This window comes from Ruditapes philippinarum, unplaced genomic scaffold (assembly GCF_026571515.1).
Source record: "Ruditapes philippinarum isolate M1 unplaced genomic scaffold, ASM2657151v2 ctg3342_1_1_1_1, whole genome shotgun sequence".
Taxonomy (NCBI): Eukaryota; Metazoa; Mollusca; class Bivalvia; order Venerida; family Veneridae; genus Ruditapes; species Ruditapes philippinarum.
Window position 1 is genome coordinate 259,418 of NW_026863859.1, and position 23,743 is coordinate 283,160.

Below are 23,743 nucleotides of genomic sequence, written 5' to 3' on the forward strand. Positions count from 1 at the left end.
ACTGTGTGTTTTATATTTAGACAGCTCATATGTATAACACTGAAGACTGAATTTTAAATTAAACATAAAGTTGATGTAATTTATTTTACTTATTTGTCTTTTTTTAACAAACCGTATTTATGTTTTCTAGATTAAGACCTAACAATTACACGTCTTGACAGACCACCTGTTCACACAGACCATTATTTGAGCCACGTCACGACAAAACCAACATAGTGCGTTTGCGACCAGCATGGATCCAGACCAGCCTGCGCATCCGCGAAGTCTGATCAGGATCCATGCTGTTCGCTTACAAACTCTATAACATGTAGAGAAACTAATAGCGAACAGCATGGATCCTGATCAGACTGCGCGGATGCGCAGGCTGGTCTGGATCCATGCTGGTCGCAAACGCACTATGTTGGTTTTGTCGTGATGCGGCTCATTTATTTCATTTTTCAAAACAAAAAGAACTGGTGTAGCAATACCCGCTCCTCACCTGTATCCCAATTGTGTAAAATTATAATAAGTACTTAATAAAACAATACACATGCATTTGAATAAGTATAAACATGTCATGCAAATATACCTAGCCGCTGGCTTTGGAGCTCGAACTCGTTATCAAACACCCAGGTACATTTTTCCCCTAGACATTCCGCCCAGAGACCGAGGTTTCCGTATCCCAGAGCATGTACTATCCAGTATGGAGTTGCGAACGATATAATGATAGCCAGGTTGGTGTTTACCAACATTATAAGTCCAAGGATTTGGGCACAACTAGCCTCCATATTTCTCTATTTTCCTTACAATTTTATATTCCCACAAAAATCACTATTGTTTAACAAACGTTACAATCTAGTTTTCTACAGCGATGCTGAGAGCGCTCACGCGTTACGTAATAAAACGCTACGGTTCAACTGTTAACCTTTATTAAGTGTGTACGTACATATCAATACATGTCATAGTAACGCTTTTTAAGTTCCCTGAATATTCGTTTCAAAGCTTATAAATTCCTCATCTATAGACCGTATGTAAATGGCCGTACGATTCTAGCAGAACTTTGCCGGTTAACTACAACATAGAACTATGTGTAAACACTTTTCACGTTTAGTCGATAACACCCATTAAACAACGAAACTAATTTCCATTCAGTCTACACATACCCATTACTCATTGTTTACAAACTAGGATAGAGACTCGCAGATCACGTGACCCACGAGTCTATAAACGCGCGCGTTCTTTGATTGCTTTAGCAGACGAACGATTTTTCTGTGGGATAAATGATGATGTATTCGCAGGATTATGCATGAATAGAAATATCATATACGTTACTCAAAGGAACCACGTTGTGAATATTATATATACACTATAAACATCTCGCAGAGAAAACTTAAGTGGAACAACGCTCTTTTATATCGACATCGGAATTCTTTTCAGTTAATACTGCTAACATACTCAGAAAATATTGAAATATGTTGCCATAGTAACGTCTGATCAGATTCTAGATTGTGTAAAATAGTAGTAAAACAAATACTACAAAAGAAATAAGTAATGACTAGAAGAGTTACTCCCCATTAACATTTTTTTATTCATTTTGACTTTAGTAAAACTTATATAATACTAGTTTTAGCTTTTTAATTTGTTTTGCTTATTGTGCATTGAAATTTTTTTTATTTTCTTTTGCAGACGTTGGACGGGTTATGAAATTGTCCACCAGAAACTTTAAATTAGAGCTAAAAATCTGACTGTATAGTACATTGATCGCTGACCTTTTAGAGAATTAATTAAATTTTTGTTTCTCACGCGCAATTAATCTGAAACCAGTTTTGCCCATTTTCACCGAAATTTCAAGATGTGCATTTGTTGGATATACTGGGTGCATGGAGCGATGGGGGAATGTTAATTGGGGACAATTGTTTTACCCGTCACATTAGGTCCTGTACATGTTTATAACAGATACGCATAAACCATTGTAAAGTATAAAATTTATTTCCTCCATTCGTCAGATGAGTATTCGATTGATTCATATATATATATATATCCCATGATAATAAACGATTTCTTTTGTGTGTGTTGGTTTCTATTTCCTTTCTTTTCCCCGTTTTATGTTTTGTCGTTTAACACAATACGACTGAGTAAACCTCATTTCATTAAGTATCGACATAGTTCTTTGTTAGAAGTGGTCAGTATCTGTGTTGAAATAAGTGAAAAATGGCACGTGCATAATTTCTTGCCTGCTATGTATGTAGCCGCCATAAGACAACTGTCTTGTACAAGATTGATGATGAGTAATTGTATATGATAAAAATACTGTATTTTCTGCTAATAAGATACAAAGAGAAAATGTGTGTAATTAAAAGATACTGTTTATGATTTTTAAAAATAAGATAGCATTTTAGTTTACAAGACCACATCTTTTTTATTAATGCTCACTTAAAATTACATTTTTGTTTGATTTTTTTTCAAGAATACTTCCAATATGGCAGTTAGGAAGGTACCTTAAAAGAGCACTGCCGATTTGTAACACTGCTGTACAAACAGCATTTCCGATTTGTAACACTGCTGCTGTTATCTTCAGTGCAAAGAGCTTTATATATTAATAACACCGCTGCTGTTATCTTCAGAACAAAGAGCATTATCTATTTGTAACACCGCTGCTATTATCTTCAGAACAAAGATCATTATCTATTTGTAACACCGCTGCTGTTATCTTCAGAACAAAGAGCATCATCTATTTGTTACACCGCTGCTGTTATCTTCAGAACAAAAGCCATCATCTATTTGTAACACCGCTGCTGTTATCTTCAGTGCAAAGAGCATTATCTATTTGTAACACCGCTGCTGTTATCTTCAGTGCAAAGAGCATTATTTATTTGTAACACCGCTGCTGTTATCTTCAGAACAAAGAGCATTATCTATTTGTAACACTGCTGCTGTTATCTTCAGTACAAAGAGCATTATTTATTTGTAACACCGCTGCTGTTATCTTCAGAGCAAAGAGCATTATCTATTTGTAACACCGCTGCTGATATCTTCAGCACAAAGAGCATTATCTTTTTGTAACACCGCTGCTGTTATCTTCAGAACAAAGAACATTATCTATTTGTTACACCGCTGCTGTTATCTGCAGTGCAAAAAGCATTATCTATTTGTAACACCGCTGCTGTTATCTTCAGAGCAAAGAGCATTATCTATTTGTAACACCGCTGCTGTTATCTTCAGAACAAAGAGCATTATCTATTTGTAACACCGCTGCTGTTATCTTCAGAACAAAGAGCATTATCTATTTGTAACACTGCTGCTGATATCTTCAGCACAAAGAGCATTGCCAATTTATAACACTGCAGCTATTATCTTTGGTACAAAGAACATTACCGATTTATAACACTGCTGCTGTTATCTTTGGTACAAAGAGCATTACCGATTTATAACACTGCTGCTGTTATCTTCAATACAAAGGTCATTACCGATTTGTAACACTGCTAGTGCTATCTTCAATACAAAGATCATTACCGATTTGTAACACTCCTGCTGTTATCTTAAATACAAAGAGCATTACCAATTTGTAACACTGTTGCTGTTATCTTCAGTGCAAAGAGCATTACCAATTTGTAACACTCCTGCTGTTATCTTAAATACAAAGAGCATTACCAATTTGTAACACTCCTGCTGTTATCTTAAATACAAAGAGCATTACCAATTTGTAACACTGTTGCTGTTATCTTAATTACAAAGAGCATTACCAATTTGTAACACTCCTGCTGTTATCTTCAATACAAAGAGCATTACCAATTTGTAACACTGTTGCTGTTATCTTCAGTGCAAAGAGCATTACCAATTTGTAACACTCCTGCTGTTATCTTAAATACAAAGAGCATTACCAATTTGTAACACTCCTGCTGTTATCTTAAATACAAAGAGCATTACCCAATTTGTGCAAAGAGCATTACCAATTTGTAACACTCCTGCTGTTATCTTAAATACAAAGAGCATTACCAATTTGTAACACTCCTGCTGTTATCTTAAATACAAAGAGCATTACCAATTTGTAACACTGTTGCTGTTATCTTAAAAACAAAGAGCATTACCAATTTGTAACACCGCTGCTGTTATCTTCGGTACAAAGAGCTTTACCAATTTATAGCACTGTTGCTGATATCTTCAGCACAAAGAGCATTATCGATTTATAACACTGCAGCCGTTTTTTTCGGTACAAAGAGCATTACCGATTTGTTACAATGCTGCTGTTACATTCAGTGCAAATAGAATTATTGATTTGTAACAATGCTTGTGTTATCTTCCGTACAAAGGTCATTACTGATTTGTTACACTCAGTACAAACAGAATTATCGATCTGCTCTTGCATTCAATACAAAGAGCATTGCCGATTTGTAACACTGCTTCTGTTATATTCAATGAAAAGAGCATTACCGATTTGTGACTTTGTCGCTGTTATCTTCGGTATAAAGAGTATTAGCGATTTATAACACTGCCGCCGTTATCTTCAGCCGATTTTAACACTACTGCTCATATTATCAGTACAAAGAGCATTACAGGTTTGTAACACTGCTGCTGTTCAGTTTTGGCTTATTCGTGTTTATAATATGTCGTCTCTAAATTTAAATGTACAGTTCAATCTCTGCGGAATAACATCTTTTGGGAGACAAGGTTTTTGGTTGTTGCAGACAGGTGTTGCCCTACAGAGCTAAAATTCATTGTGAAGTCTTACTTTGTGTAGAACTGATACAATTGTACTTGGTTTAAACATATTTATTTAAGCTCGATTGAGAAACAAGTTCTTGCAACTTATATTAATCACTTTCGAGTCCGCTTCCTGGAACCAACCAGTACTGGTGTCATATGGAGAAACATGGTCGTGACCCGAGTAGGGCTCGAACCCATGATCTCTGGGTTGAGAGGCAGACACCTTAACCACTAGGCCACCGCTCCCCTTTACTTAAAACACTTTCTTTAAGCTTGTTTTGTTGATATTCTAAAAATAACACATGTCTCTCGGGGTAATAGTGCATATGAGCAACCCGAGAACTGAAATAAAACACGGGGCGGAGCAATTTTTACGGCTTCCAGATTCTTTTCAGGGGAGAGAACTAATACAATACATTTTCTTAAGTCTATATAGATTACTCTCCCCTGGCCTGGGAAATATTGCAAAAAATATTGATCAGGTGAGATAACACCATGTGACGTGACATTAGGCTATATAGTAAAGAATTTACGTTAATAAATGATATTATATATCGTATGTATCTAATTAATTGATCACTTATCTTAAACTTGATATGAGGGCGTATATAACTTGGATGTAGTTTACGGAAAAACCTAAGGGACAAGCACAATTGCTTTTGAATAAATAACAAACACAGATTAGAAAAATCTCCAAATATTTTAACAACTATTTACATAATTATATTATATACAATCAATCTTTTAGAGGATAAGGTATTAATTATTAATATACTTGTTTAGATATTAAATATAATCAACAAAATATGTAAAAAAATTGTTACACATATCTAAATTTAATTACCGATGACATCACCGCGTGCGAGTGACGGTACAGTAAACGTGACGTCAATCCACAGTGAAATCAATGTGTATTACGTCATAGAGACGTGAACGGTATAATGATGATGTAATCGCTTTTTTGACGTCATGTGTAAGTACTATCACGTCAGTACAGGGTGATGTCAACGAAATCTGGTGATGTAACATGGGTCTAACGTCAGTTATCTATTGTGTTAGAAATTTAAAAGCCATTTAACGTCAATTCAGGTGAATATCACCAAGTAATATAAGAAAAATAGGGAAAAAAAGGAAAACATAAAGAATCATGTAACGCCAGTATACGATGAAATTATCGTCTGAGACCAAAATATTTGTAATGTTCAGATTTCTCGTGTCAGCAAATTCTGGCACTACAATTCTTGCATTTATAATATAAAACTATAATATTATACGAAACTGTATATTATACGAAGTTTACAAACCGTTGCATATATTTTCTGTTCATTAATGCATACTTGTAATACAAAAACACTTTATATATGTAAATGTGTTGTTGTATTGTTTTTCTTCTTCCATATGTGAGGTATTTAACATTTCTTGTAATGAAACGTATGCTATATAATTTTCCAGTGAACATTCTTAAATGATTTATAATATCTTTTAGCATTTTGGAACTTAATAAACTAAGTAACCTTAATTGTACCACGAATATATAAATATACAGTAAAACCTCATCTGATACCCACACATGAATCAAAATGGTTTTATTTCGCAAACAATACTTAAAAAGGGGAAATTCAAAGATCACAATTTTCTGGCCTAGATGACTTCACAGGAATCAAAATGGCTCTATTTCGCAAATAATACTTTTTTAAGATCACACTATTATGTCCTAGATGACTTTTTCTAGAATTAAAAACAAAATTATTTGACAAAAAATGTAACATGGTGGTCGCCACCCACGATGTTTGGGCCTTCGACAGCGTGCCTATTTGCTCGTATTTACTTAATTACGTAAGACCATTCTACTAGTAAGACACAAATATGAAAGAGGCCCCGGTATCGCCGTTTCACTGTGAGAATATCAATGTTACAAACAAACATAAATATTTTTTTTCCAAAAACTCCTGAATAATATTTTCTTCTATAATCTTTGATCTAATCATTCTTTAACAAAAACTTTAATATTGGTAAATAGTTTTACACAAAAAAAAAATCAGATATTATTTTACAATAAAAGTGTATCTACCAAAGAAAATGAATCGGTTTAAAAGGTTCCGTTACATACTATAATAATTCACAAAGGCTGAATCCCATTCACTAAAAAATAAAGATTTTTCTTTTTGTATGAAAAAATACCAAAAGTGAAATACATTACCGATCAAAACATAAATTTGTAAATGAAAGGGCGTAAAATATTAACAATAATAAACATAACTTTGAGAAAAAAAATAGTTTGGCTGTTGTGGCTCGAAAGAAACTCATAATAAAAAACACACACACACAAATATATTTGAATCGTCAAAAAATACATCATTGCACAGGGTAAACAAATCACGTGATAACACGTGACAGAAAACAGGTCACATGACCAAAATATCACAGGGGAAACAATACAATATCATAAAGTAATATAATTTCAAAGACAGAGAGGGTTTGTTTGTGACTTGTAAATACAGTGAACAGCAAAAATTATATACATGTACAAATTAAAAATCGACATTATTTCAGATTTGAAATTTGTTGCTGTAGCTGCTTAAAATTTCACAAAAAATGGTTCATAGTTCGTCATGTATTTTGAAGTTAAAAAAGTAATATAACTTTCTCCTTGCGATATTTTCCAAAGTCAAATGACTTCCCATCGAGTTCACTGCATTTTCAGATGACTCATAGCTTAGTACAATTTTGGAGGAAGCCCTTTGTGGCAAAAAGAGTTAGTTTTCGCTGTAAAATGTAGATATAAGTCACCCTGGTTCCCCGATTTGCTAAATGCATAGGAACATGTATGACACATAACAACAAAACATGATATTCACGTGACGCACGTGACCGCGGAAGCTCGTGCGCACGTGAAAAAATGTATAGTTTTGTAATTTTTACGAATATATAACGCAGTTATAGAATTATTTTCTTTAAATTGATGATACTGAAGTAAAAAATAGGATATTACAACCATCAATTACTTTTAGTTTCAAAAAAAAAATGAAAAAAGAAAGAAAATATTTGTCGAAAATATTTCTTTGCAATAAATGACTCGTAAGCTAATGTAACATTAAAAGGGAATTGCGCACTTCTTCTTTTCACATGGGTTTTAAATACAAGTACACTATAAGGGTGTTTATTATACAGGGGTTAGTTTTCCTGGGTACTGGAATGTACTGGGACTGCATAATCAACTCTAAACACATACTGAGAAACTAATAAAATGATGCCCCCACCCCCTTTTTTCAGACATTAAACAAAATGGATTGAATTGAAAGTAACCAAATGTTTTCGAATTACGTCACATTTCCCGAAATTTGCCTAGAATTAATAATGATTTTCACACCCGTAGCGTTTTTTTTTTATAAATCAATAAAAAAAATTCTTCACATATTACACATTGTTGGTATTCTATGCAAGTTATTAATCAAAGTTTTATATTTGTCCAAAAGCAATTTGTATAAGAACAAAAATTACGAAACTGTATAAAAAAAACAACACTAGAAAAAATGGTGTCAATGAACAATAAAAAAGAATAACTGTAAAGATACAAAAGTTGCTCCAACTATAAGTAAAAAATACGTAATATGAAATATTAACGCAGACAGACAGACAGACAAACGATTTTGTCATAATCAATACATAAATTGCAGATAATTAAAAAGGGGGGAAATAACACAACAAAAACACCTGACACAAAATGAATCCCATAAACATTATAACTTTTTTTGAAATTATCTCAAATACAACATTGTGTTGGTTTTACACAAAGTTGACATATACATGTACATGTACTTATTAGGTGAGAATCATCTTATAACACAAACTCACGTCCCATATAGATAGGCTTAACCCGCTCAAAGTTAAACAGAAATTTTGTTCACATAAACGGTCATTAAAGGCAACCCTCGACATCTAATTTAGTGAATATCATCAAATTTTTCTCAATTACTTTGCGAGAAAATTCACCATTAACCAATTTCCATAGTTCGGCAAACTGTATAAGGGAAGTAACTGTTGTTGCAATTAACTTTATACATGAGTAATCGTTCCTTTAAGTCATTTATTGTACGGCGCACCACTATATTCAAGGTATTTCAAATATTTCTGTTTGAAAGACCCTGCGCAAATCATAGGAACAAAACCTTCACTACATTGCAATTTGAACGGACATGGCAATTTGAACGAAAAGAATAAATGCATGCTTCTTTTTATGCATTAATCAAGCGCTATTTCAATACTTTTACCATAAACAAGTGCATATCTATGGTTGATCCAACATTTCAGGGACAATTTAGTGATCTGATGCCTGTTTAAAATGTGTATCCATTCGCCGAGTGTAGCGGTTTGTCTGAATTTTGTAAAAGTATTGTTGTTTTTTGTTGTTTTCTTAAATTCCAACACACTGTCATTGTTTTCAGAGAAAAAAATACTTTTACCGTGGAACAACATCCATTGCTTTTTCTCTCAAAGTTTACAAGACGTAACAGTACTAAATCATAAATTAAGAATTAACACTCAAATCGAATAAAGATGATGTAAATGACTTTAAACAATTTGTCAATCTAGTAGCATCAGTTTTAGATGGCGAAATTTTGGTGAGCAAAAATTAAAATTAAAAAATGAACCACGCTAAATATAACGTCTCCTGCACGCGGCGTCATGGTGACACATAAATTCAGGGGGAACAACTATAAAGTAAAGATGTATAAATGGTTCTCTCCCTTGCATCTCATGCCATGTGCAGGCGGGAAAATTCTGTAAAATTAAAAAGAAAACATATTATTCCAATACACAAATATGTCTATACTTCATTTGATGTCACAGTCGTGACATACTTAAGCATATTTGATAAAAGTCAAGTGTTATATTAATGAAATTATATATTGTAGCGTTAAGTGCTCGAGGTCTAGAAGACCTTGACCTTCGACGTATTGACCTGAAGACTATAAGGCCATCTACTTGTCATGACCATTCTCAACAGATAAACTCTTAGGACTGAAGGCAAAATTGTTCTATAATTATCTGCGGACAAGGTTTAAGTGGTCTAAGCTACGGTGACATTGACCTTTGACCTACTCGCATTTACTTGTCATGACCATTCTCCGCGCTAACTAATAGGGCTGCAGTTGAAAGCGTTATATATTTATTTATCTGACAAGGTTTTGGGGGTTAAGGTCCGGGTGACCTTGATCTTTAACACATTGAAAGCATAATAGGTTCTGGTCATGACAAACCTCCAGATGGTAATCCAAGGATTTTTCTAGTTTTTGGTCAAATAAGGTCAAATAAGGTTTTATTGGCCAAGACTTGTGACGTTGACCTTTGACCTTTTGACCGTAAATTCTATAGGAGTCAACTACTTGTCATTATAAACTATCACACTAAATCTAACTACAGTAGTTCAAAGTGTTTTATAGTTATTGGTCGGGCACTATTTAAGGGGGTCAAGTCACGGTGACCTTGTCATTTGAATTATTGACCTAAATAGGGGTCATCTACTAGCCAAGTGCAATGTCTCTACTAAGTTATATAAATTACGATTGGGTTCGACTCGACTCTTTTCCATTTTTAAGCATTAATCTTGCCTATCTTAATAATAATTCAAGGCAACATTGAGCAGGGAAACACGCTTCAAACCCACTTTAAAGGTACAATATGCCTCAGAAATGAATTAATATTTGCTTCTTTAGAAAGGGCAAACATGAGTTTTATAACATTTAAAAGCATGTAAGATGCTTGTTTCCTGAAAAAGATAGCGCTAAATGTAAAATAATGTGTCATAAAAGTAGCAAAATGTAAACAAAGTAGTATTTTGACTTCCATATACAACACTAAATCATAAGGAATGTACTTATAACCAAAGAAGCAGAAGAAAATAGTTTAGGTTATTAGCCGACGGGTAACTAATTCAAAAATAAAAAAAATTAAAAAAAAATGCCAAAAAAAAAATTTTTTTTTATAAATTAAAATGAAAGTATCAATGGTAGGATACTACGTCATCGCGCACCTGCTGAACATCGGACCATTTGACCATCGGCCATTTTTTGTAGAAAATCCGTCGGCTCGGACGTAAAATTCGGTTCCATTTTAAGAAATAGTTAAAGTATCAAAATTTAGTGTCCTCCATTGACAATGGGCCTTTAAGAGGGCTATACATCTTTTAATAATACAACAAGACTTACCGTCGAAATCAATTAATCCATCTCCGTTTAAATCCGCCTCTGAAAACATTGCTTTAAGGTCTTCATCTGATAAATTTTCCCCCAATCTCCTCATTACATATTTAAGTTCATGTTTGTCGATAAATCCGTTGCCGTCCATGTCAAACACTTTGAACGCCTCTCGTTTTTTAGCCTCGGCGGAATTCGGATCACCTTCGGAATCATCCCGAAACCGTTGCATCATGCTGATAAATTCGTCGTATTCGACATACCCGTTTTCTGAAAAAAGAAACTAGTGAATTTGATTGAAACTGTCAGTACTTTGATATGCATAATATCGGAAATACCACGGTATCTATTTTTGAAAAAGTTATGACTAGACTGTTCCGTCACATTTATTTTTAAATGTCCTTTTTTTAGAGCTAAATGATAAATGTTTTCTGGATCATACCTGGGAGGTCACTCTCTGAATCCCATGAATATAACATAAATTTAGACTGAATACATAGCCCTTTTTTGAAGTTAGAAAATTTTTGGTTAAAGGCTTGCAAGCAACACCAATCTTCAGAACGACATGAACATGTATGTTCTAGTGGTTTTCATTTAAAACGAACACAAACATCAGTTCTCGAAAGAAAACTGAAAATATTCACATGAAACCTAATAAAACATGTCTTGGGATCATAATCGAAGGTCACTATTCAAAACCCATAAAACTCTGACATAGAATTTTACTGCCTTTAATAAAATTATAGAAATTCTTAGTGGAAAATGTCTGATGTTCGGCTCTTTGTGGACAGCATTTACTCAATTCCTCTTTCTTGTCCGTCGTATCCAGTGCCTTCAGCAGATTAATAAAGGTAAGTAATTATTGATAGTCGTGAAATAAAACTCATAAAACAGCATAACAAAACTGAATTTACGATCCAATAAAACACAACACCAGCACAGCGCCAGTGCTATAATGAAATGTGAAATGCCATTAAGAGTTTATCTGTACCTGCATGTCCTAAATTAAAGCCAAGATGTTACATTGTAACGCTATGGTATCAAAGTCCAATTGAAAAAAATATGACAACCTGTCACATAAAAAGGACAATAAGTTATTTTCTGTAAACAATATTAGATCAATGTCGTAGTTCAAACTCCGCCATACGATACAGTAGCATTACAAGGCGATACTACTGTATGGTGGCTGATTTGGAACGCTTTTGTGCGTCATGTTGTCGCTAGCGAAAGCACGACAAAGCCCCAAACGGCGCATTGTCGGACGTTCGTCTTGTCGTCCTGCCGCTAACGATGCACGCCAAACGGTGCGTTGTCGTGCAGCCTGTTGTCGCGATGTGACATTGTCGCTCTGCTCAAATTGAAGGATTGGCGACAGGGTCAAGCGATCGGGCGACAATGCACCACACGACAACGCGCCGTTTTGGCGTGCTTCGCTAGAGACAGGACGACAAAACGACAGTGCAATAACGCGCCATTTGGCGCTTTAGCTAATGACAAGACGAAAAGGCGATAACGATATAGGTTGTGCTGTCGCTATCGACAACGCAACGCGCAAAGTGTACCAAATCAGCCACCATATGCTACTCTTTGTATAGGTTTAGTTTGTACTGAACTATGAAAGTGGAATCTCTTCATAATTGAGATTAACATGTACATTGAAAGTTTTGCCCTTTTTATCTTTATTTGTCATCCAATAAAAACGCTGAATTTCTTAAAATTTCTGTTAGTTAATTTTCATAGAAGAACAAAAGTCGAAACTATATCCAATCCAATTCATAGTCGCCTTGTATTTTTTCAAAGTACTTCATAGAACCGGGTTCATAAAATAATCGTGACGTGAATTTTATGAAGCCAAATAAAGCTTGACAGTAAGTATGTTAGTATTCATCCGTAGCTGTTCTACAGAAATTAGAAACATTCTCCGGTCGCGATACCGGTCGCTATCGCCCCCGTCGAAGTTTCTAATTTCTGTAGAACAGCACGGATGAACACTGACATTATATACATAATGCAAGAAAAATAAATATGTATTTCCATTCTAACATGCTAATAAAAAAAGAGAATTGATAAGAATGTGTTGAACTTAAGAAGTGTAGAAGTAATTTTCCTGACGTGATTTTGTTTATTGGCGTCATATATGACGTCAAATGAGTTGTAAGCTTAAGAAATAACATCGGCCTGAGAGGTGTATATCGGCTATTTAACACCGGTTTGGAGTTTTGATGCGTAGGAATTGACCACGAAGGCCGTAGGCCTGAGTGGTTAATTTTCTCGCATCGAAACGACAAAACCGGTGTTAAATAGCCGATATACACCTCTCAGACCGATGTTATTTCGATTCTAACACGATAAAATAAGGAAAATCACTTATGTTATTTTTCAAGCGGAAATAACTTCCGGTGCCGATTTTCGTATAACGCTGTTCGATTTTCGCACCCTGCTGTTGCGAAGATATATAAATTATTAAACAAAAGAAATAATAAGAAAAAAACCGTTATTTTATCAAGTTTTCAACAATAAAAACTGACGTCGTATTGTGTTTACGTCAGTGCTCCATTTATCATTATTGTATGTATGAAATAACGTCAGCTTGTTTATGAATGAGTTGTTTACTTAGGATGACGTCATTACGCTGCTTATACGGATTGGCGCCGTTTTGTCAAAATATTTATTAACTGATATGGATCTAATATGTGGCGTTAGTGTATGTGAGATATTATTTCGGTATTGTATGAAAAGAAAGCATTATACGAACTGAAATATAAATAAAAATGTTTTTTATTGTTGCTTTAAAATGCTTTGTAAACTATACAATCGAAGGTGAAAACATAACAGCGCATATACAAGTAGTCCCTAACCGGTGTGTATTGGCAGTTTAACACCAGTTTTTTTCCTTCTTTGTCTATAGTTACAAAATCACGTGAGTGTTAGAATTAGGTTTTTATGCTGTGCCTATAATTATGGTGTAATAATGCTTTTTATCGCCCTGCACAGCCGTCCGGTTAGCTCAATAGGTAGAGTGTTGGACTGTTAACCGGACGGCGCGGGCCATTTCCGTTGTGATTGATAATGAAATCTTTTCTACAGTCATTTGCACTGTAGATCTACCTCTGCTCTGGTATGTACAAAAGTTGCAGATTCTTGCGAAAGTGAAGGCAACTTGTACTTGAAAACTGCCTGACAGCTTGCCCAGGATTGATGCGCTGGCTGCTCTGGTAAATTCAATGTGGCTTATTGCGTGTAGCGGGGTGAAAACTACCAACACCACCACTTGATCGCCCTATCCGTTTGATAGGGGAATAGTGTGAAGCGTGTTAGAATAATTATGGTCTATTTATTTTATTGTGGTCTATATATTTTATTATGGTCTATATACATCATGTATTTTAATCGTTTAGTTATTCACGGCTAAATCGTATATATGTAACTCACCGTTCGTATCTGCATTTTTTATCATATCTTCAACTTCTTTATGAGAGTGTTCGTGACCAAGAGCCCGTAATACACAACCCAGCTCTTCGCTTGAGATCTTTCCGTCATTATTTTTGTCAAACATTTCAAATGCTTGTTTTAAATCTGAAAACAAATAAAAATCAAGCGTCTGTGGATAAAGAAAATTTTTCAATTAAGAAGTAAAAATTTTAACAATCGACACAAATTTGTGCACGTTTCGGTTCCGTGAGGTAGATTTACAAAAAAGACGCAGAAGGCTATTCCTTTATTATTTACATTCACGTTGGTGCGACGTGAAATTCAACATACAAACAGACAAACAATAGTTTAGTGACAATTTAGTTGAATTCCTATGGGGGAAATGTAAGAGGAAGTGCGTACAAAACAAATTGTTTATGTACCGCTCGCCCAGCAGACGACCGTCAGTCGTCAGCCTCTTTTCAGGAAACCTAGTTACAACAATTACTTAAAGAAGGACAGGGAGACATATTGCGCAATAATGGCATTTATTCTTTACATAATATTATACTTGTTTCTTACATTGACATCGTTAACATTTAAGCTTTAAAATAAATACCAGCATAACGTAACGCAAATAGGTTTCACATTTCGCTCATTTCGCTAATTACAAACTTATCGCTGATCAGACAAATTTGCATATTCTAAACGCCATACCTTGAAATTAGAATCTGACCTCGATTTCATTGAAATAATTGACCTAACTTTAATGAGTAAGTGACATGACACACGTAACACATTAGTCAAACGTTCGTTAAAAAAATCAGCAGACCTATTACCATGGTAACGCTTCTGGACATTTAGAAAAAACTGTTTCTGCTTGTATTTGTTTTTTTGTTTTTTTTGTTTTTTTTTGGTTGGGTTTTCCGTCGCACCAACGCAGTAAAGGTCATATGACGTCTTTTCAGCTTTACTGTTGGAGGAAGACCCGTTCGTACATTATTTCAGGCATGAACGGGTACCGACCGACGTTCCGTAAGCTAGTTGGATAGCTTCCTCACATGAAAGAATCCAAAGTCCCTGTTGGGATTCAAACCCACAGTGGGGAAGTGCAAGCGGTTTGAAATCACCGACCTTAACCACTCGGCCACGGACGCCTTCTTTTGCTGCTGGTCATGCATTTCTTGACCTTTATCCATCGGAAGTGACGTTTTTTAATGATGGCGGGTGTGAAATATGATTGTTCTCCATTGTAACACATAAAATACAATTTTGTATGGGAAGAATTTGCAGAGAATAACAGATTGCTAAACATCATAATTAAATCAAATTCGTCTGATTACTTTGTGTTATGATGCAAGCTCCGTGCCAGACAGGTTCACATTCAAATCGAACCATTTCGGCTATTATTCATATGTTTGACGGAAATGACCGAGAAGATACGATTGGCTCACATTCCCGGTAAAATATGAGTTTTTACATGCACCGAGAAATAATCATTTCAGTTGTCATATAAAAGATAGATGGTCTTCTTGTGGCAAATCAGTAACCTTTTTGACACTATAACAGGACTCCAAAAAATGAAAAAATGAAAAAATTTCTGAGGCTTACGGCTAGTCGTCTTTTAAAGCGTCCAAGCACGTGACTAAAACGTCATTACGTAGATTTCAAGCGCCTTTTAACTTACCGTGATCGTTGAGACCATTCGGAACACGTTGGTCATTTTTTGACTTTGCCATATTATATTCTGCTCCAGGGTCGCCACTTGAACCCGGCACCGAAACGTGAGCGTCTTTAGAATCAGAGGATTTGGAATGTTTTTTCTTGGAGCTGGGACTCAGGCGGATGAATTTTTTACACTTTGAGGACTGAAAATAGAAATAAAATCGAGACATTAACATAAGTTCGCAGATAGATTACACTCTTTTTTGAATACCATATTAATGAGACAAAAGTTGGAATAAATTTTGCTTAAAAGATTAGTTCTACATAAATAACTAAATTTTTGTTGCTGTGATATTTATACGTTTTATTTGGATTACAAATTTTGGTTTCTAAATTCAGTCGTCTTCTGAAATATTAAACATTATTTGTATGTAAATTACATATATAATAAAATATACATGTACATGTATGCTAATATGGCAATTGACAGGAAATAAATGCATCAACGATACGCTTATCTGTTACTATATTTTCGGACAGCTACACTGCCACCCCTGTAAAAACTTCGACGAAAATAAACAAGATTAAAATGATGTATTATCTCAAATTTTAAAAAGGATCGGGGGGACTATTTCTCTCTAAAAATGGTGTGACCACAGATGGGTGCCCGCACTTGATAGTAAAATCACTCTATTGTCTGTATGGTCTTATTACAGCTGTGACCCTTAATGGTTCATTTGATGGGAAAAAATCGACACATTTTTTCCATTGGTACAAAGATTTTTTTAAAGACTTTCAAGAAATCTGGTAATTAGTTCTTATTTTAACAAACGAATAATCATTTCTTATTTAGACGAACGAACGAACGGACGAACGAACGAACGAACGAACAAACAAACCATGATCAAATATCCATAAATTTAGTTTTAGAAAAAAAAATATAAATGTTTATCTTTTTACAGACACGTGTTAAAATTGCAGTTTGTTTACAAAAGTGACATTAAATTGTCGGTAAACATGTCGCAAAATTAAACAAATCATAAATACACAAACATGGTATACTGTAGGCTATATATACACTTAAAGATTTATTTAAACGCGGGGAATAATAATATAGCGTATGCTATATATATACACTTCAAAGCGGGGTATAATAGTATATAGCACGGTCAAAGGTATTTATAAACCAAATATGTCCTTGAACAAAAAAAGAATAAAAAACTACTATACGTCTAAATATAGTTTAAATACTTATACAAACCGAATCTCTTCAAAATAAACGCAGTAAGTTAAGCGTGTATTTATATACAAACTTACAGATAATCGGAATAATACACAGATACTCGGATATCTAGATATTTGGATATCTGAGATCAATAAATCGGACTTGTTTAATTGACCAGAATTAAGAAGGATATCTAATTTTGGACATAATTCAAATTGATCACAGGACAGAGATTGAACAAAAATACATGACGAAAACAAATAAATGATAAAAATAGCATACGAAGAAGGAAATGAAAAAGAAGGAGGAGAAGAAGAAGACAAAAAAAACAAGAAGAAGAAGAAGAAGAAGAACAAGAAGGAAAATAAGATAAATGATGAACAAGGAGGAGGGGGAAAAGAAGAAGAAAATAGAATAAGAAGTAGTAGAAGAAGAAGAAATAACTGTATAGCTGACTGTTCGAGATATCATACAAATGTATCAACTAGTATATACCACGTACGTTATCTCTGTCAAAAACAGGGTCAAATATTGACCTTGATAAATTCACCATTGTTTAAATATATTTCGGTCTGATAACTGATAACTGTTGCATAATAAACAATTTAAACTATAAACCATACATCCCCCCCAAAAAAGAAAACAACAAACAAACAAACGAAAAAAAACAAAAAGATTGTAAAAGTTTAAAATTAGCAAAAATAAAATGTACATATTACTAAATATTAAAATACAAAAAAGCGGTCAAAATATGCATAAATAGCGCATACTTCGTTACATTTCAGGATATAAAAAACAATATTGACTGAAATAATAAAATTATCCTTCCAGGCATTTGGCAATTAGTGTTTCCTTTTCATAGACATTTGTTTATTCATCTGGAAGCGAGCCGCTTTAATAAAAGAACACTGCTCCAAATAAATTCTGTGCCTCGGAATAATCATTACAGAAAACAAATCGTGCCGAAGAGAACCGGGGGCTATGACGACCAAATTTAACGTTCGCTATTAAATCTCCATAAATTATTCCTTTTCCGTTTAACCGGAAAATCTGATTTTACGACCCAGTTATTTGCTATTAAGACGGATACAAATCTTATTTCTTCCTTTTACATCAGAATTGTTTTGCATGATTATTTTACGTCATCTTATCTGGTGATACATTTTTTTCTGATTCAAAATGATCAAAATATAGTATTTTCATGTTTAGGCATACTGCATTAAATAAAAAGAACAATATGCATCGAATTGTTTTCGAATTATATCAAATACTTAACGTTGTCCTTTCGGATTACATTTTGTTTACAGATACAATTTCTTTCTCTCAAGTGACCCCACCCCGTCTCAAAAGATAAAAAAGTTTACTTCCTTATGGGGGAGGGGCGGGGGGGGGGGGGGGGGTTACGTCGCACTGAAACGGTAGAGGAAAGTCGACTTATGACCTCCTCTCTTGTGTTTGTTAGTCCAGCGTAAAACCCAACCAAAAAACGGGATGGGCGGACAATTTATTTAGTCAAAGGTAGGATTTAGAGACTGTCATTTGTAAATCAGAATGAAACTACCTATATCTGTATATTTAATCACTTTAACAGTTCAGACGGCGATCAGTTAGTATATAACGTACTAGTGTACAAAGACATGGCGTAGGAATGCGAAACTTACAATTCATAGGTCAAAAATCAAGATCAAGATCAAAATATCCAAGGTTAACTATAATCTTATTAAAGGGAAAGGTAAATATAGAAATGAAAAATGAACGTCAGAAGAAGCATACTTCTATAAATAGTAAATTTGTAAAAGTACTTGTTAATAATTATCAAGTTGAAGGAAGAAAAATGAGAATAAAGATCAACAAGACAAGGCGACGTTCACAGAACGCAGCCCCCGACACAACCCAGCCACACCAGCAGGGCACCCAGAAGGCATCGAACTTTTTTAAACATATTTCTAAAACATGTATTTTTACACGGCAAGCTTGGGAGTAAAAAAAAATAAGTTACTTTGTTCAATTGAGATATCAAATGAAACTGATACTTTGAAAGGGTGATATTCTTTATTGATCAGTGCCTTTAATTTGGGTTTGGCACAAGTGTACATGTTTCGTCCCTTGCTAAAATGGGAAAATAATTGTTAAGGCCATACCATTTTTTTCGGTTTCTTGATGCCCCTACAAATGTTGTTTTTATATTTCGTTTTAAAGTGTTGCTTTGTTGTATAAAGTTATTTTTAGAAAATGATCAACATATCTTACTGTTAACTGCTGAAACACCATTGGCCCACCCTTCCCCTCTTTGAACACCGCATGTATGAAGTTCAGGAGTGTCACAAAGAAACTTGTCCTTAACGTTTCACCTAAATATTTTGATTGTGAAGAAGTGATACAAAAGTAACCCCGTTACTGTTTCACAATAACTCTAAAGTTTCTTACGAAATGTTCTTTGTCTGTCATATCCAAGTTACAGTCAATGGACCCTAAACACGAGCTTAAAAGCAGACTACACTGTCTATAAGAATGACTTGATGTAAACCAAATGTATCCGCAATTTCTTATATTAATCAAATAAAGCGGTCTATAAACGCGTCTTAAAGACCCATTATGCCTCAGAAATGCTATCATTTTCATTTCTCAAACCTTTTTAATTTTTGGTATCTTGTAACAATTACATAAAAAATACTTATTTGACATATAGATGAATTATCTTTACTTCTTTTGTTTAAGTACAATTACAGTGAATTAGTATTTTCTATGGAAGTCAAAATATTACTTTATTTACATTTTGCTACCATTACTACACATTACTGCACATTCAGTGCTATCTCCCTCAACTATTAAACTTCTAACATGCTCTAAATCCATAATTAAAACATTATTTAACACATAGTAGACATTTCTAAAGAATTTGATAAATATGAATTTCTGAGGCATAATGTGCCTTTAAACTTTTATTATATTAAATAGCATTATATAACACATTATAAGGACACGTTCCAAAACATATATGGCATTGATCCTATAGGAAAACAAATATTTTACATTGCCTGGCCACGGTGACAATGTCATAGTATCAAATTCAGACACATTCAGTGTTTACAAGTAAACAAGTTAAGGTCAGGGGTATCAATTAACGTGCACATTGTTTCGCACGCAGATATTATCTTAAAATAATGCATTGCCAAAATTAATGGTAAACCAAAGTCCTAAAGTCAATCACAATAAAATTGTTTACACATTTTCAAAATTGATGAACTATTCTTAACTTTGTAATCTACATGTTTAATCAATATTGTCATATCAAAGGGCAGTGTAACTACGTCAACATCACGTTTGCGTTTCTTATAGTTGAGTTTGAAGTCGAACTTACACTATCATTGTCAGGTGGTAACTCTATAGCTGCACGAAACCTTATTTTTTACATTTGACCGGCTCACTACATAAAATACTGAAACATTAACGATTCTAACGTCAAACGTCCTAGACGGGATTCGAACCTACAACGGTTACTGGAAGCGAAATTACATACTCGGCCTCTGAAGATTAAGATTTATGACTGTATGATAGATTTGTGATCGGGGTTCAAAACAAAACCGTCTTTTCAACAGTAACAGGAAACCGTTTTGTAGGCAACTAATGTTGTACAAAAAAATAATAATAAAAAGAGGAAATAAGAAGTTATGAATGCATAAATGGATGAGGACTGAAAATAAATACCTTAACAAAACCGACTTGCCTTACTTCATCCTGTTGAGAATTATAAATGAAGTCAATTTTTTTTTCAAATTACTTTATGCAAATACGATGTAAGTAAAAAGGGGACAATGTTTGAATAACTTAACTACAAGATGATACCTGATACAGGAAAGAATATCTTTCGGATCTTTTTTATAAGAGACGAAAATAGCCTTCTGCTTCCGGAGAAAAGATGCATAATAACAATAAAAAGCGCGCGAGAGAGAGGAGAAAAAAACAGTCACTTTAAATAAAAAATTGCAGCTTTTCCCCTAATATTTCAAATTAACAAAATTAAAGTTTTATTGCACGTAGGAGTTGTGAAATCGGAGTATTTCCTTGTGGCTCTCATTAAAATTTAAAAAAAAGTCTTAATCACTTGAAAATTAGAAAGATGTCGAAAGAACATGTTTGAGGAATAAAATATATTGTTTTTTTTTCTTTGACAATTCCGTCCTAAGAGTTAAATTACCAGTGCAAAGCAAGACACAATCAGCGCAATACAGTCTGATCAATGCAAATTGCATTAAAGGCCTATTATGCCTCATAAATGGTATCATTTTTATTTCTCAAAACTGTTTATTTGTGGTATGGTATCTTGTTTCAGTTTCCAAAATAATACTCATTTGCTATATATACATGAACTATCTTTTGTATCTTTAGGTCTGTTGTCAATTGGTATAATTATAGTGAATTAGTATTTTGTATGGAAGTCAAACTAATACTTTGTTTATATTTTCCTACCTTTACGATACAATACTGCACAATCAACGCTATTTTTGTATAAAATCTAACATGCTTCTAATACATTATTTAAACAAATTATTAAACACAAATTAGACATTTATAAAGAATTAAAAAAAATATGGATTTCTGAGGCATAATGTGCCTTTAAATATATACACAATATAACACTATACAATGTATATGACAATAAGAGGCTCGGCCGCCATCTACAACGCTTATTTATTGAATTGGTATTCTAACTAATGTATACATGATTTCTCAGTATAATATAATTATGCATAATATTGTATTTCCTTCTTTTATAATACATGTATTTGCATAAGGAATACGTTATACCGTGTTGCCTGACTGACCGTCTAACAGAAATCCACCAGGAAAATATTCATTAATATCCGAGAAAATTGTTCGATTTATAACATAACCTTGATAAATGACATAATTGGGAGAAAGGAAAAACAAACACTGATATATGGTGGGTAATGTTTATAAAATTGTACTGGCGTTTCAGATAGATATGACGTCACACAACACGACAGTTTTCTGGTTCCCTGCTATAACGTAGTGTTAGGGGAAGGAACTCCAGACGAGGAAGGGGAAGGTCACCCCGGCGAGACTACTTAAATGGCGTTAATCAACCTACTCAAAGAAGTTCGAACGACAAAATGATTAACAGAACAACCGTCGCGTTGTGCACCGTTATTTGTCGTTCTGGTGCGTTTACATGCTTTCATGGCGTGCTGATACGCAAAAAACAACATAAATAAGACTGCGTACTTAAATTTTTTTCTTACATACTGGTAAAGGATAAAAACTATTGCCTTTAATTAATCAGTGAGAAAAATAATTTATTTGAATTGTCTATAAAAATGTACCTCATATAACTCGCGATCATATGCATATATATTCCAAGTGTAAAATATAACCAGTTGTTGAATTTGAACTTAACATTAAAATAAATCACTTAATCACGTATGTTATGCTGTTTATTAAACATTATCTAATAATTACACTGATAACTTGACCAAGATTTACCTGTTTATCACCGGTTTATCACCAAAAACAACGATTAAGATCTCGATAATAAAGTTCACATCAGTCACTGTATAATTGTTTTAAACAAACGAGCCACTAAGTGCACAAGTTTCTTAAACAATAGTTGCAACCACTTTTTAAAAAATCTTATATACTGTCTTCATGGACAAGCACTCTTTTGCAAGTTAAAACATGACATTCTTTATTTTTAAAATGTTAGCACTGAATACCAGGTGTAATGCATTAAATAATGCTATTACAAACAATTTTTACCCAGTTTTTTCGGCAGTTTGAAGTGAGCGTTTCAACGGCATGTCATACGTCCATTTATAAATGAACAAACAGTAAATAGTCCAAAATTGGCATTTATCTATTTATCTGTTATACCTATTAAATATCTAGTGACTTTTAAACCACTCTGTGGGGTAGATACCATCCGTTGATGACGTAAATCGTCGCGCTCCGCTAATGTTAACACTAGTTTAAGGGTAATGAGATATTTTGTCAATCTTGAAATTGTATTTATGATTAAGGCCAAAGGATGTAACTTGAAATGTTTGTTTCTCGTTTCTCTATATTATTGAGATTGTATAAATATGACGAGGGTTCGAACCGCACATAGAAACATTTTTTTTTTTCATGGGAAGAAAAAATTATGCTATTACGACGTAGTATCTCGTGCGCACAACTTAATTATCTTGTGGCAACGACTTAAGAACTCGTGGCTACGGCACAGTATCTCGTGCACAGGACTTTATTATCTCATGGCCACGACTTAGTAACTAGTGGCCACAACATAGTATCTCGTGCACAGGACTTAATTTTCACGACATAGTATCTCGTGCGCACGAAATAAATATTAACACATAAATGTCACCTTTGTGCCACCGTAGTTTAATAATGCTATGATTGAATATACAACTTAATTTTCATCTAATCTTACATCATAATCATATAAATTTGTCATTACAAGCTGCTTTTCGAATAAATCGGGCTAAAATGCACAATATGCAAGAAAAACGATCTGCGCATGGCTTCAAGACAGTATAAAATAACC

The 23,743-nt window shown here is 33.9% G+C and overlaps 2 protein-coding genes across 9 annotated transcripts in view; both read right to left on the minus strand.

Annotated features, from left to right (window-relative positions):
• Positions 1–1,159, minus strand: part of LOC132723568 (uncharacterized) — a 36,302-nt gene extending 35,143 nt beyond the window's left edge. The window contains exon 1 of the mRNA XM_060708310.1: positions 569–1,159. Coding sequence (XP_060564293.1) covers positions 569–767 — 199 coding nt within the window. The 5' untranslated portion in view covers positions 768–1,159. The remainder of the gene's footprint in view (positions 1–568) is intronic.
• A 4,205-nt stretch (positions 1,160–5,364) lies between these two features.
• The window catches only part of LOC132723569 (neo-calmodulin-like), a 193,041-nt gene continuing 174,662 nt past the window's right edge, over positions 5,365–23,743 (minus strand). For 6 of the 8 annotated variants that reach the window (XM_060708312.1, XM_060708314.1, XM_060708313.1 and 3 more), the window contains exons 2-5: positions 15,979–16,159; positions 14,313–14,456; positions 10,893–11,150; positions 5,365–9,465 (exon numbers count right to left, since the gene is read on the minus strand). In XM_060708312.1, coding sequence (XP_060564295.1) covers positions 9,440–9,465; positions 10,893–11,150; positions 14,313–14,456; positions 15,979–16,159 — 609 coding nt within the window. In that variant the 3' untranslated portion in view covers positions 5,365–9,439. Of the gene's footprint in view, positions 9,466–10,892; positions 11,151–14,312; positions 14,457–15,978; positions 16,160–16,855; positions 16,876–22,959; positions 22,985–23,743 lie in introns of those variants that run through there. The other 2 variants (XM_060708318.1, XM_060708316.1) reach the window with 2 other exon arrangements.